At 38.2% G+C, this 15,565-nt stretch overlaps 1 protein-coding gene and 1 long non-coding RNA gene across 2 annotated transcripts in view; one reads left to right on the top strand and one right to left on the bottom strand.

Moving 5' to 3' along the window:
- Window positions 1–14,849, top strand: part of LOC143764280 (nicotinamide N-methyltransferase-like) — a 37,317-nt gene extending 22,468 nt beyond the window's left edge. Inside the window, exons 2-4 of the mRNA XM_077249711.1 lie at window positions 8,627–8,853; window positions 10,904–11,111; window positions 12,744–14,849. Coding sequence (XP_077105826.1) covers window positions 8,703–8,853; window positions 10,904–11,111; window positions 12,744–13,167 — 783 coding nt within the window. The 5' untranslated portion in view covers window positions 8,627–8,702 and the 3' untranslated portion in view covers window positions 13,168–14,849. The remainder of the gene's footprint in view (window positions 1–8,626; window positions 8,854–10,903; window positions 11,112–12,743) is intronic.
- Window positions 1–15,565, bottom strand: part of LOC143764291 (uncharacterized) — a 364,277-nt gene that overhangs the window by 224,375 nt on the left and 124,337 nt on the right. The window lies entirely within an intron of this gene.

The raw sequence follows: 15,565 nt of genomic DNA, 5'->3' as shown, positions 1-15,565 counted from the left end.
GGTTATCCATACAGAAACAAATTGCCAGTGACATTAAAATAAATGCCCAAAAGAAAAAAAGATGGTATAGGCCCCTTTAAAAGACTATTATAGAAAGATAATAATAGAGGACAAAGAAAAGGCTGAGATATTAAACAGGCACTTTTCATCCGTGTTCACCAATGAACTAACTGTTCCAGGGATTATTCAGCAAGGCAAAAATCAAAGTTGACCACATGATATCATTAGTCTAACACAAAAAGAAGTATGCCTGCGTCTGAGCAGATTAAACATTGACAAATCCCCCGGCCCAGATGGCTTTCATCCATGGATACTGAGGGAATTGAGTTCAGTAATTGACCGACCACTGTATCTCATATTCTTAGACTCTCTTGCAACAGGGGTGGAGCCACAGGATTGAGGGAAGGCTCACGTGGTACCAATATTTAAGGAAGGTAAGAATATTTATTGTAGATAATATAATAACTGACAACTAGCATGGATTCATGAAATATAGGTTGTGTCTAACTAACGTTTGGTTTCTATGAGAAGGTAAGTGCAAATCTGGATGTTGGTAATGCAGCTGATGTAATTTATCTGGATTTTGCAAAGGCATTTGATACTGTACCACATAACAGCATTATGCTGAAGCTACACGGGCAAAGACTGAGGAAAACTATATGTAGATGGGTAAGGAATTGGCTAAATGACAGGAAACAATGGTACATTTTCTAAATGGGCTATGTCAGTCGTGGGGACCACAAGGATCTGTACTGGGGAGCATTGGGGACCGCAGGGATCTGTGCTAGGACCAACTCTTTTAACCTTTTTATTAATGACCTTTTTAGATGGGATTGAGATTAAAGTATCAGTCTTTGCTGACCACATTAAACTTTGCAGGATACTAAAATCTGACCTTCATATTACAATTTTGCAAAACGATCTAGCTAAAATGTCTGAATGGGCAAACACTTGGCGAATGAGATTTCATGTAGATAAATTTAGAGTAATGCACCTGGAACGGAGTAATCCTATTGCTGCATATACACTATATGGGACCATACTTGGGACTACAGAACAAGAGAAGGACTTGAGTATTCTGGTTACAAGTAAGATGAGCAGCAGTATTCAATGTCAAGCAGCAACCATAAAAGCAAACAGGATTTTAGGGTGTATAAAAAGAGAGAGAAAATCCTGCAATCCCAACATATTGCTACTCCATTATATATTGCTTGTGACTACTGCATTATATATTGCTTGTGAAGCCACATCCACATCTAGAATATGGGATCCAGTTTTGGGCCCCTCATTTAAAAAAGGACATTCAGAAATCAGAGTTAGTTCAAAGGTGTCAACTAGCCTATTACAAGGGATGGAGACCTCTCATATGAGGAGGTTGGAAAAGTTAGGTTTGTTTAGCTTAGAAAAAAGACACCTCAGAGGGGACTAGCACAGGACTTTTTGCTTCCAAAGAAGACAGAAGGTGGAAGAAAGGCGATTCCGACAGCTAAATAAGAAAGGGTTCTTTACAGTTAGAGCAGTCAGAATGTGGAATACTGACCACAAGCGGTAGTATTGGCAGACACCATAACAGCTTTTATACAAGGGCCAGATGATTTCCTCAGTACACAAAACATTGTGGGTTATTGAAAGAGTACATCTGTAAATGCATCATTAGATGCAGAATCTGCTTATGATCAGTCAACTAAAATGGTCATCACAGTTGGTCAATCCCTCAGGATGAAGTGGATTTGCTCATCTGAGCCCAATTTTGAAACACAGGCAAGGGATCTGTCTGATAGATTCTCTGAAAGGGGGTATAGTAAAAGTTGCATAAAAAAAGGCATATAAAAGGGCAAAGCTAGCTTTGCACAACCAACTGCTCAATTAAAAAAGAAATGAGATATGGGAGATGGACACTTAAGATTCATCTCTACATACAATCAGTATTGGGGCACCATGAGATCTATATTAGAAAAACATTGGTCTGTTCTACATACGGAACCTTCCCCAAGTCCATATTTATCAAAATTCCCACTGGTAACTCCAAAACGGTGTAAAGACATGAGGGTCATCTTGGTGAAAAGTCAGTATATCCCACCAAAGTCAAACCCCTTTGGATCGAAAGGACCCACGAATGGCTGTTTTCCATACTGACACTGTCTGACCTGCACCAATGTCTCTCACAGTTCCACATTATCCTCTGCCTCTGTGGAACATGAATACACTATCAAACACTGTCAAGCACATCCTGGGATATGAGATAAATTACATAAGAAAATGTGGGGGTACTTCCCTCATGTCAATGTGTTCTGGTTCAAAAGTTACAATTCTCAAGAGGATCTGGCTGAAGAAATAGAATTTTTTGGTGATTACAGACCATAATGAAAACATGTCTTTGACAATTTCTGGGAATTGTAGGAACTGACGATTAGCCATAAGAATATTGGCATATAGACAGATGATAACTGGAACATAGGCCATTTTTGCATAATACTATTTTCTTCTATTTTATTCAGAATAGAAATTAACGACTTCTTTCACGACTCCCCTCTTTTTATCATCTGGTCTGCCTTGCCCTAGCTAATCGCTTCCTGTTACTCAGGTCTGTGAGATAACCCTACTTCACAAAATACACGGCTTATCCTATGTATATCATGGGATACCAGTCTTGCTGCGTATCCATTCAGATTATACTTGTGGGTCGGACCTTCTGTTCCTTCTAACCCTATTTCTATCAAGGAATTATTATGAGGGGATGATATACAGTAGATATATTTTTAGGACATAATATAATATAGACATTTTTATTAATATATTACAATGTGTTAGAAAATAAAATATAGTTTCTATTTGTTAGTATAATTCATAGAGTTCATATTGTCAATGAGTCGTTGAAAGTTCTTTATTTTTTATCAGACCATTGGTCTTCTGCAATACAATCAGCCAAATCTACTGATGTTTGCATGTTGCAGAATATGTAGTCACGTTGGAGTGCAGTTATCAAAGCAGACCCAAGGGATGACTACTTTAGCTAGGAGTCAGTATCGATTTTAGCTTTAGGGTATGTGCACACGTCCGGATTTCTTGCAGAAATTTCCTGAAGAAAATCGGAAATTTTCTGCAAGAAATCCGCATTTTTTTTTTTGCGGTTTTTTTTTTTTTGCGTTTTTTTAGCATTCTGCAAGCGTAATTAGCTTGCAGAATGCTAAAGTTTTCCAAGCGATCTGTAGCATCGCTTGGAAAACTGACTGACAAGTTGGTCACACTTGTCAAACATAGCGTTGACAAGTGTGACCATCTTTTTACTATAGATACAGCCTATGCAGCATCTATAGTAAAAGAGAGAATGTTTAAAAATAATAAAAAAAATAAAAAAAATGGTTTTATACTCACCTGCAGCGTCCGTTCCTATAAATGCCGGTGTGGTTCAGGACCTTCCATGACGTCGCGGTCACGTGAGCGGTCACATGACCGGTCTCGACCAATCACAAGACCGTGACGTCATCGCAGGTCCTTCACCGCACACCAGCTATAGAAACCGAAGCGGCAGCATGCAGCGGAGAGGCGGGAAGACATCGAAGGTGAGTATATGACTATTTTTTATTTTAATTCTTTTTTTTTTTTTTGGACCAATTATATGGTGCCCAGTCCGTGGAGGAGAGTCTCCTCTCCTCCACCCTGGGTACCAACCGCACATAATCTGCTTACTTCCCGCATGGTGTGCACAGCCCCGTGCAGGAAGTAAGACTCCTAGGTGTGCGGAATCCCCTGCAATTCCGCATTTTAATGAACATGTTGCTTTTTTTCCCGCGATGCAATTTTTTCGCGGAAAAAAAGGCTACATTTGCACAAAAAATGCAGAATACACTGAAAATAATGGGAGGCATATGTTAGCGTTTTTTTCGCGTTTTTATAGCGAAAAAACGCGAAAAAAAACGCGAAAAATACTGAACGTGTGCACATGGCCTGAAGTTTACCTGGAAAACATTTGCAATTAGAACTTAGAATTTTCCTTAAAAGCATAACAAATAACTTTATCATCACTGCAATGATTAGTATCACTAAAATTGCTTGAATTAGGAAATTAATTACACCCAATATCCATCCACATATTCCTTTACTCAAATTCAAAATAATCAGAAATATATGACCCCGAGGCTACAGGGTCCAGGAGAGGGGAAAAAGACAAGAAACAGGGCGCAGATCTAAGGGCAGATTATTTAGTTCAACTCAATATTCAAAGGCTAAATTGCTCACCTTTGGTGTGGCCTGTATCATAGCGTATCGACCTTTGTGGTCTGAATGAGATGCCGTGTCTCCCTGATGTGCAGCTATAGTCTGGATACAACGGATCTCTCAGCCAGGAGACCGTGGAGTGAAGTTCAGAAAAAAAGGGTTCATCCAGTCTGTTCAGCTCTATATATTATATTGTTATTCATTTTAAATAAATTACTGAAGATTTGTAATACCTCTGCCAGGTGCCTGTTACCTGGGAGCGCTGAACAGACTGGATGAACCCTTTTTTTTCTGAACTTTAAACAAATTCAAGGGATTTAACCATGAAAGCCATTTAGGGAGGGGTAAATCATCCAGTGAATTAGCTTTTCGCACCCCGTCCTTTATCACTTCAGCTTGTTCTATATCATGGGTAACTTTCATTAGACCTGAAGGATCTATATAGTGGCAACTATAAAAATGTCACCTAGTCTATGCATACCAACACATATTCATAGATGCCCAGCTTTAGAAGCTGTATGAAATTAATTTGAGGTAGCTGAAACAGCTACAATGGTCAGGCGGTGCATTTTTTTTCCACATTTAGGCATACACAGATTACTCATCCCTATACTTATCTAGCAGCAGCACAATGGAATTCTGGGGTCACCCAATTAGCTTTTACCTGACTTAGGGTACTGTCACACAGTGCCATTTTCATCGCTACGACGGCACGATTATACTGCGGTCACACGTTGCAATACACGGCGCTGGAGCGATAATTTCATGACGTATTTGCAATGTAGAAGCCGTTGGTTACTGTGCGCACATCGTATACAACCTGTGTCACACGATGCAATCATGCCGCCACAGCGGGACACTAGACGACGAAAGAAAGTTTCAAACGATCTGCTACGACGTACGATTCTCAGCGGGGATCCGGATCGCAGTAGCGTGTCATACACAACGATATCGTAACGATATCGCTAGAACGTCACGAATCGTGCCGTCGTAGCGATCAAAATTGCACTGTGTGACGGTACCCTTACCATTGTGTCCTTAGACTGATGCGTCAGTCCATGAGAAAGGGCACACATAATAAAGAATAGTGCCCTAGGCAGGCAGTACTTACTGTCCACTCTCCTCAGTCCATCCTCTTCTTTAGCACCTGATGCTTTTGCCATTCTTCTTTATCCGGTGCAGAGGCCTGATCTTGCAGACTCTGGAGTAGTCGTAGGTCCATCCCCCCCGACACCTGCACAGTGTATATTTATGTATTGAAATCAACAACATGTCTTTAACAATTTCTGGGAATTGTAGGAACTGACCATTAGCCATAAGAATATCGGCATGTAGACAGATGATAACTGGAACATAGGCCATGATTGCATAATACTATTTTCTTCTATTTTATTCAGAATAGAAATTAACCACTTCTTTCGCAGGGTATACATGGGGGCAATATCACAAAGATTTTGCCTCAAAGAGAAACTAAATGGATTGCTGGATTGGGAAACATGACCCCTAATGCATTAAATGAATCCTTGAGCTTCACCTCCTTCCTTTAAAACATGTGATATTCTTTTTAAATAATGACTGTCGGTTGCAACGTTTGTGTTTTTTATTTTTAACATTTTTCATATTTTAATTATCTTATGTCATTGGCTCTCTTTTCTTATACAGTTCAAGCACCTTCCTATCTACTAATTCCACTCCTTGAATGCCTGGACTGATTTTGGACCATCCCTGATGACGCAACATCTATTTGATTGCCTTTTGAATGTCTTACTTCTTTGTCAGTATACACATTAATGATTTGTGGAAATTATGTGAGGTTATGTTGTGCCTCCTGTTTTTTCCCCGTGGTGTGTACACCTCTGTGCACCCCCCACCCCCACACTGTCCCTGGCATCTGTATGGGTATCTGCACATTACAGGGACTGTGCCTCCACTTCCCAGCTATATGCGGCCCCCCTTGATTGCCCTGGACTGTGCAGGCCGTATGCATGGCAATGTGCTGATATACCAGTCCATCATTGGTCCACCACGACCATATGGCTACAGGTCCTGGCAGATAAAAACGTGTTAGGGCTCTCTCTAGGTCCAGTATATATTGCTAATCAGTGCTTCTGTTTTCAGGCAAGGTTTTAATTTGCACTACTTTCCTCTTTATGTTTTCCTCTCCTCTACAGCCCATTTTTCTGACCTCCCTGAGATTGCATATGCTTTCTCACCTCTACATGCTCTGGAGATCTGTTTTCCATCACACTCCTTGCTGGTTTCGCACTGAGAGAAGGGTGTGGAGAGCACTGGGAGCTTTCAGACCTAGAAACAGGAGTTTTGACAGATTTGCAATATTTTTGAAAAATGGAAAATTTGTAATAAAGACTATTGAGAAAGTTGCTTAGCTTTGCATTTTGAAAGCCAATGCATCCTAAAAAATAGTCTTTGTGAAGGTGTACATAGGCTTTTTGTAAAAAAAAAAAATATATATATCATTGCTCTGGGACTTTATATTTTAGAGTTATGATTTGTTTGTGGATGATCAGTTGTCCTGATCATCACGCACTGCCAGTAAATGTTGACAATAACTTAATTAACCCCTTAACAACTGCCGATACACCTTTAACAGTGGAAGTTAAGGGTACTTAAACCACAGCGCCGTTAATTAACGGCGATGTGGAAAAAGTGTATAGCGCCCCCCAGAGTCGGATTTTCTCCGGGGTCTCGGTTGCTGGGGTAGCCGAGACCCAGAGAACATGATTCAGGTCGGTTTTTACCGACCCCGGGATGCGATCGCCGGTATTAACCGTTTACCGGCGACCGCAAAAAAAGCGCGATTTTCCAATTAATTTCTGTCCTCCAATGTGATCAAACATCAGAGGACAGAGAAATGGGGTCGCCGATCCCTCCCCGGTAAAAAAAAAAAATGGTTTTGTAAATATTGTTGCAAAAATGAGAAATCACTGGTCAACTTTTAACCCTTATAACTTCCTAACAAAAAAAAATTGTTTCCCAAATTGTGCTGATGTAAAGTAGACATGTGGGAAATGTTATTTATTAACTATTTTGTGTGACATATCTCTCTTATTTAAGGGCATAAAAATTCAAAGATTAAAAATTCCAAAGATTTTCGCCATATTTCTGTTTTTTTATCATAAATAAATGCAATATCGAATAAATGTTACCACTAACATGAAGTACTATATGTCACGAAAGAAACAAACTAAGAATCATCGGGATCCGTTAAAGCGTTCCAGAGTTATAATGTCATGAAGTGACCGTGGTCAGAATTGTAAAAATTGGCCTGGTCATTAAGCTGCACATTGGCTCTGTCACTAAGGGGTTAAACAAAAAACATTGTTCATTCTATAGACAAAGAAGTCATGAGGAATCATATGATTACATGATGTGACTTCATCCATTTTTAATATTTAGTGTCTGAGGCATTTTATGAACTATGCAAAAAATATCTTGTATTTTATGTATGAAGAGGTTCTTGCATTTACTGGGATATTGGGGAACAATGCTGAGGTAGTGGGGTGGTCATGTGTTGTAGAAGGTTTCAACAACGGGTTGGTGATGTTCTTTTATTATTGTAGGTCATCCATGATTGGTGTTAAAAAGACAAGGTAAAATTGTGGTTATTTGAGAAAAATTAAATACAAACTTAGATGGACCCTAACATGAAATGTGTAGAAACTACATCTTGTCCTACAAAGACGACATTTTTAAGAATTGATAGAAAAAGAAAATTAAAAAGTCAATAGCTCTATTGTGCTAAAAGTGAAATGTATTTAAAACTTGCAGGATTATTTTCTTTTTGTTTCTTTTTGTTAGATGTTGTTTTATTTGTTATTTATATTTCCAGTACTGTAGGAATATACATCACTCTGGTGCTTGAGTAGGGGTCCAGACTGTAAATTGTGCAGTGAACGAGGAAAACGTTTTAACAAAAATCCAACATTTTTTAACGTTTAGTTCCCTATATCTGGACCTTCATATGGTATAGCGCTATACCACAGCGGCAGAGGTCACATTCCCGCTGCACCACCACTCTGCAATTCTTCTCTTTACACAACCTGCAATCATTAACGTTATAAAATTTTGAATTGCCGTTAAAGTTTGTTAGTTCACTGCAAAATTGAGTGCCGAGTTTCTCTCTAGTTGCTTTTTACATAACTTTTATATTAATATTTTTTTTATTATTATTATTATTATTATTATTATTATTTGAGGACTTTTTGGTATACTGGGTGATTGTATGTCATCCTATTTATTTTTTTCTGTCCGGTCCAAAGGAGGCTCAGATCCTGATTTGGCTTCATACTTTCCCTAGTGACCTATTAGGAAAATGTAAGTCATGGGCTGCTAAACAGTAAAATAAATTCTGCATATGAATTTATGATCACCTGAACTTTCTTCATAGATTGATTCCTGCTTATTATATAAAGACCTCGAGCATCGGTGGAGAAGTCACCTCATCTGTGATACAAGATTACACGATGGCTTCCAGTCCCACTAAGTTCTATCTTGAAGATGACTTTGATTGCAAACAATTAATGGAACAATATTTTTCAGCTAATCCTAAGACAAACTTGAGTGCTGATTTCTTGGAATTTCCTCTGAAAAATCTTACAAAAACTTTCAGTGAGGGTATGTATCTTTTTGATTGTATAGTTATTTGGTTTTAAATAGTTGGAATAAGTAATAAATATAAAATAAGACAACTATTTGTTTCTCTGTGGGATTGGATCAATCACTATTTTAGTCCTTTTCAACTGCTTCCTGAAATGGCGATTTTCCGTTTTGGAGCTTTTGTTTCTTCGTTTCACTCTTCCAAGAGCCATAACTTTTTAATTTTCCTTTCAAAATAGCCATATGAAGGCTTCATTTGTTTTTGTTTGTTTTTTAGGAAGAGTTGTATTTCTTAATGGACACCATACATTTTAACATGAGGGACAAAATTGCAAAAAAAGTGCAATTTTACAATTGTTTTTACAATAAAATGACTTGACAGCATGATTCTCAAAGTTAGTACAATATATAATTTATTGTCGACAGTTGGATGGCTTTTATGCTATTTTTTTTTAATCAAAAACCGTATTACTAAGAACTCTATTTTTTAAATGCACTTTTGCTTTTTACTTATTTACAGCAGGGCTTGTCCTCACTTCGTTTTTTGCAGGTTCTGTAGGCTTTATGGCCAATGTGAACATGCGTTTATGTGCTGCATGTATATCAACTTAAATCAAGCTCAATATTTGTGTTTTTTCTTTGTATTTAAAAAATGTAGTTTGTGTTGCCATATTCTGAGACCCATACAATTTTACATTTTAAGTCAATAGGGCCTTGGGTTTTTTTTGCGCCCTGAGCTAATGTTTATATTGATACCATTTATGGGTAGCTACTGTTTTGTTTTCTCCTTACTGTACCATTTGCGGTGCTGCAGCATTCAAAGTCGCAATTCTAAAATTTTAGTCACATGGTTGATGTCCTCCATACTGCCCCACAGCATGAGGAATACATGGTTTCCCAAAAAACCAGTGTTTTATTCACTAGAACACATGCACATCACAAGTACCATACTGCCCCAAACACTGACATAGTATTCTCTCTAGCCATGAAGAGGTGGTGACTCCTAGATAAGCGCAGGGCACAGAGATGGTAAAGTTAGCGTCACCGTGCATGGTCAGAGAAAAAGCAGAAACCAACATTCTGGCTGTTATTGCAGAGTTTGCTGTGTGATAACTGGTTCCAGGTAGTTGGCTTAGGACTCGCGACCACATTAAATCTTGAGTGTCACCACAAAGCTTTAACTTTTTATACAACACAAGTATTTTAAAAATAGTAGAGCAAGTCTACCTTCCCAAAGAAGCCATCGTAAAACCATGTCACCCTTAACAATACATTGGTCACAAATAAGATGACAACAATTAATGTAACTGACAATGTAACACCCTTAATATTATTAATACTGGGACAGGTATTATTTTTTATATCCAGAGTGGTAAATGTTCAACACATGTTATTGGGTTCATTTGAAAAAAAAAAGATTAAAATGGAGTCCAATGTTGTAAGTTTTGAACTTCATTGTTTAATTGAAGTTTGTAAAGGAAAGAGCCGCCGACAAAGGTTAATCCAGGCGGTTAATCTAAAAAACTTCCATGAGCCTGAAGAAGGGGTAGGTTCTACTCTGAAATGCACTACAAGGAATTGGAAGCTTTTTAAACTTACTGGCTGGTTAACCTGTGTCAGCGGCAGCACACGGGATCCACCTCTTGGTCTGCTTGGCAACAATTCATAAACAGTGATGTATAATCCAATTATGGCTACTGCTCCAGAAACTGTACTCACACCAAATGGAGAGAGGACATAACAAGTAAAGGAGAGAGGAATGTGATGCATCCATGGCGCTGCCACTGACAAAGATTAATCTAGGCAGTAAGTATAAATAAGTTCCATGAACCTGAAGGACTAGACTATACTTTGAAACACTCTACAATAAATGAGAAGTTTTTAAACTTACCGCCTAGATTAACCTTTGCCAGCGGCAGTGCCAGGGATCCTCCTTGACGTATGTCCTCTCTCCATTTGTTGTGAGTACAGTCGCCTGAAACGTGTATAATTAGTGGATCAAGAATCACAATTTAAAAACATTAAGCTGTATATAAATGTTTAATTATTAGTTGTTGTTTTTTTGCAGGTAAAATTAAAGGCGATACCTTGATTGACCTCAGTGTTGGTCCCATGGTTTGTCATTTATTAGCAGCCTGTGATTATTTCAAAAACATCATAGTGCTGAGGAGCAGAGACAGATGCATCACTGAGCTGAAAAAATGGGCAGACTCCCAAACAGGACTGCTTGATTGGGGTCATGTTGCAAAACGTTATGTAGACCCAGAAGGAAAAAGGTGAAGTATTTGTCCAAACATTGGTGGAATCTCACCGTCATTGTAGCTATTATACAAGGGACATGAAGGAAATCCAGATCTATGAAATGCTTAGACAATACCTTTTCCCCACATCAATTGTGTATTTGTAATATTAGTCTGTTCAAAATCAATTTTCAGAAGTTAGAAAAAAACTTTATTTACTCCCATCAAAAAATTTTAATTCATGAGTGCAATAATTTAATAATTGGTGTTGGTTGGCAAATTAGGGCTCTGTTTTCATTGCATTTGGTTTATATATTGGATACATGAAGCCAGAGTATTTCCCAGTGTATACATCCAACATATACCTTTGAAAAATACAACTGGCCAAACAGTGGCATAGGTTGCCCATTGACCACAATGCCTAAAGTGTCGTGGGGTTTTTAGGTGGCCCAATGTATATGAAAGTGAAGCTTGCTTTGCTTTCTTATACAATGAAAGAAAGGTATCCTCGGATGCTCTTTTGTCCTTAGTGAGGTAAATTGGGTTCTATGCTACATTAGGCATACAGACCTATAGGAGTTTTCCCAGTGTAAATGATGAAACTGATCACTAGAAATGGTATAAGTGTATTGTCTGTTCTTAAAATCTAAGATGTGAGTTTCAGTTGGATTTAAGTTTTTCTCTTCTACTAGAAGCCAAACATCTAGTGGACACCACTGAGCTCAAACCCATGTTGGGTGTCTGTTTATGGAGTAGGCTTAGGAGCTGAGTCCTCTACACATGGTGGATTCTGGCTGTTACACATCTGCCACTAACAGCAGCAATTGGAGAAACACTAATATCTTATTACTGCTGTTAATCCTTCAAAGCTCTAACAGTGACATTTAAAGTAAGTGGTCCAGAGTGATCACTGATCCATGCTCCCATAGGCCCCTGCCATGGGATCATGAGTCAGTGACTTAACCATAGCAGTTGAGGCACTGCTGAAGACCCCATGACTACAGTTTTGGTACTCCAGCCACAAGATGAGTACATAGGGTTCTGTGGTTTTAGTAGGCTCTATCCCCCTAAGGAGACTGGAATAAAATGTTAAAATTATAAAAGTACATAAAAAAAATCAAATCACTTTTTCCCCTTTAAATCTAAAAAATTATAAATATATACCGGTATATGAAAAGTAGACTTTATGTTGCTGTGTTAATAAAAGTCCTATATTAAAAGTATAACATTATTCAAAGATAAAATCTGCAAAAAGAAGAAAAATGAAATTTCAGAATTGCTGTTTTTTTTTAGTTTAAGAGAAAATATAAAAATATTTTAAAAGCATAAAAAAGTTTGAATAATGCCTTTTCTAAATTAAAAAAAAAAATTAAAAATAAAAAAGTATATTTGGTATAGCCACATCTATAAAACTGCATTTTATTAAATGCGTAAAAGTATAATAATTCAGAAAGTTTAAAAACTATTTAACCCAGACTGGAAGCTAAGTTCAGAAAAAAAATAATTATTAAAAGCAATCAAAACATTGCATCTTCCCCAATATTGTACCAATAAAAGCGACAGCTTTCCATGAAAAACAGCAAGTTTTCACTCACTTTATGAGTCTTAGAAAATGATGACAAAAACGCATTTTTCTTACTGTAGCTTATGTTTTCCTATTTCTTTCAGTGAAAACTTTCAGCAGAAAGAAGAAAAAGTGAGATCAGCAGCTCAACATGTTATGAAAATTGATCTTGAGAAAGAAAACATAATAGAACCGAAGGTCTTACCTCCAGCAGATGCTATCATCAGTGCTAGGCTCCTGGATGTCATCAGCAAAGATGATCAAGATTTCTTCAGATATCTCAGGAAGTTCGAAGAGTTAGTGAAACCTGGAGGAATCATTATAATAGTTGGAGATGCAGAGAACACCCATTACACAGTTGGGAAAGACAAGTTCCATGCTATGAATTATAATGAGGATTTGGTCAAGAAAGCTCTAGTTGAAACAGGTTTTGTTGTTGACCATTCTGAGGTTAAGAAAAGAACATCTGTGAGTGACCTTACTGACTATAAGGGTGTCCTATTCTTGGTAGCTCACAAACAAATGTAGATCTTAGTAGAAACATATCTCTCGCGTCTTGTCTATCTTCATGTCTAGAGTTTCTTGGTAGAGCTTTAAGCAGGGCTTCATCTATGATCGATCATATTTACCTATAGGTTTTAGAGAAAATCAAGTTAAATGACTATTCTCAAGTTGTTTCTTGAGAAGCTCAGAGCTATGCTGGCTTTTTACTTCCTAGTTTCTTGTTGGGTGGATACTCCTCCTTGAGAGACAGTTCTGTGCTGCTACAACACATTAATGGTCTCACTGCTTATTCTGAGTCTACACTGTTCTCTCTGTATTTATATACAGAGAGAGCAGAGCCTTTGAACAAGCACATGAGAAGAGAACTGCTCTGGAAGATGCCAATGGTGGCGGCTGAGGGATTGTGATACTACAGGATTGATGAGAGCATTTTGCTCAGGAGCACAGAAGGAGGGGAATAGCTATCACTGCTGTATAAAAAATGGCTGAAGAGAGTTGACAGAGATTTTAAAATTTAACTCATTTCCTGCACTTACTACATTAGTATGGCACACACTTGGTCTGGCTCTGGTACACATACTCCTGGTAAACAAGCTTCTACAAGTATCACCAACTGTCATGGTGGCGTCAGGATCTGTGCAATCCGCTATAATCAGAGCAGGGTGACCTGGACGTCAACTCTAAGTGCTACATCTCCTAGGCAGGTTAGCAAGAGTTAAATCTTTGCAGAGTTAAGCTTCTTAATCCCTTAGGAAAAAATCCTTTTGGATAGTCATGTCTGCTCTCCTTCTGTTTAAGCTGGCTTGGCTATGCAGGTAACGCCAGCTATAGTTTGTCTATACTGGTCTGGAGAGGTGAACACTTCCTGAATAACTGATGATTATTCCAAAATTGTTGCTAGTGGTGTTTCCTTTTTCCTTAGTTTCTTTTTGTTACTTTGTTGCCGCACAGGCTGTTCACTTTTATACCTTAGTGTTCCATGTGAAAGTGCTGTGTGACTGTGGGTCTGTTTTGCACGGTATGTCTTGTTTATGTTTTCCCCATGCACTTAGCAGACTAGTGCTGCTTAGGAGCATTGTGAGGAACAAGTCCCAGGTGTCCCCACAATCCAGGGTAATCCTGGGGACAGGGATAGATAGGGACCCCTAAACTAAACAGTATTAGAGAACATTTGCAATATCTCCATCACACCGTGACATTTACTGACAAATTTCACCAATAGCTCATTTTGTAGGTGTCTTTTTCTCCAACCTTTCTGTCTTTGAGAGCCACAATCAGCTTTGAAAAAGGGTTGCAAGCCACAATAATCACTGAGAGGGTCTCGAGCCACATCCAGCTTCTGCCCGCATCACAGTGGTGACACCCAGAGCCCCCATTACTGGTATACTGACAGTCAAAACTTTTCCACAGAAATCATAATGAGGTAGTATACTAAAATCTAGGGGCTCCCAACTTGCTCACCTTTAACAAGTATTTCCACCACACTTTCCTATCCAGCTTTAAGAACTTCCTCTGACTGGCAGCATCATTCGATATCCAACTTGCCAAACTTAAGTTACCTTTGAACCTAAATATAATATTGCCTTGATCTAGCTTCTTCATCAATGATATCATGTGCGCTTCACATTTTGGGATCAGTTGCTTTAGCATTGTTTTTTTTTCTGTTTAATTTCTATGAATAATCAAATAAAGTTAAGCAAATCACATTTACCTGTTTGTGTCCTTTAATAGGGCGAGAGTTTTAATTCTTTGATACATTTTACAAACCTTGATTTATCATATGACCTTGTAGCTTATTGTATCAAATGTCCTCTCCATATATTGAACCATTGTCCTGCATCTTTCCCCATCATGCTCTTTCACATCCATAGTATCTCACATTACTCATTGATATTTGTCTTTAAAGACCATGTTGAAAATCGGCATGATTATTGTACCCATAGTGGTACCTCATATAGTGGTACAACATGACTATAAATATTTTTAGTTTATCTGAGGAAAAAACAGATTAATTCCTTAAGATATGTGATTTTAAAGAAGTTGTCCACTACTATAACCTTTTTTTTTTTTTTTTTCATAAATCTTGCTATTATGTGCCACTGAAAACATCTACTGTGTTTATTTTAGCAATATTACCTTTTATCATGCTGTAGCAGCCCACTTTAGTGCTGGATTCAGCTCTCATGGGGTTAATCGACAACTTCCTTTCTCCTGAGTCATTGTGCTCTAATACTACAAGTTCCATGATGCATTGCACTGCTACTAAGCCTGAACCTAGCACACCCACTCCAAAACACCCCCCACCCCCTCCCTCCTCTCCCCCCTCTAGCTTCAAAAAGATTTGTGATGTCATTTCTGTCCAACCTCCTCTTTTACATTTGTCCAACCCACACTCCATTATAGATAGATAGATAGATAGATA

The sequence above is a fragment of the Ranitomeya variabilis genome, chromosome 4 (assembly GCF_051348905.1).
Source record: "Ranitomeya variabilis isolate aRanVar5 chromosome 4, aRanVar5.hap1, whole genome shotgun sequence".
Lineage (NCBI taxonomy): Eukaryota > Metazoa > Chordata > Amphibia > Anura > Dendrobatidae > Ranitomeya > Ranitomeya variabilis.
The sequence above is the reverse complement of the archived record's forward strand: the minus strand, read 5'-3'. Positions and strand labels throughout refer to the sequence as shown.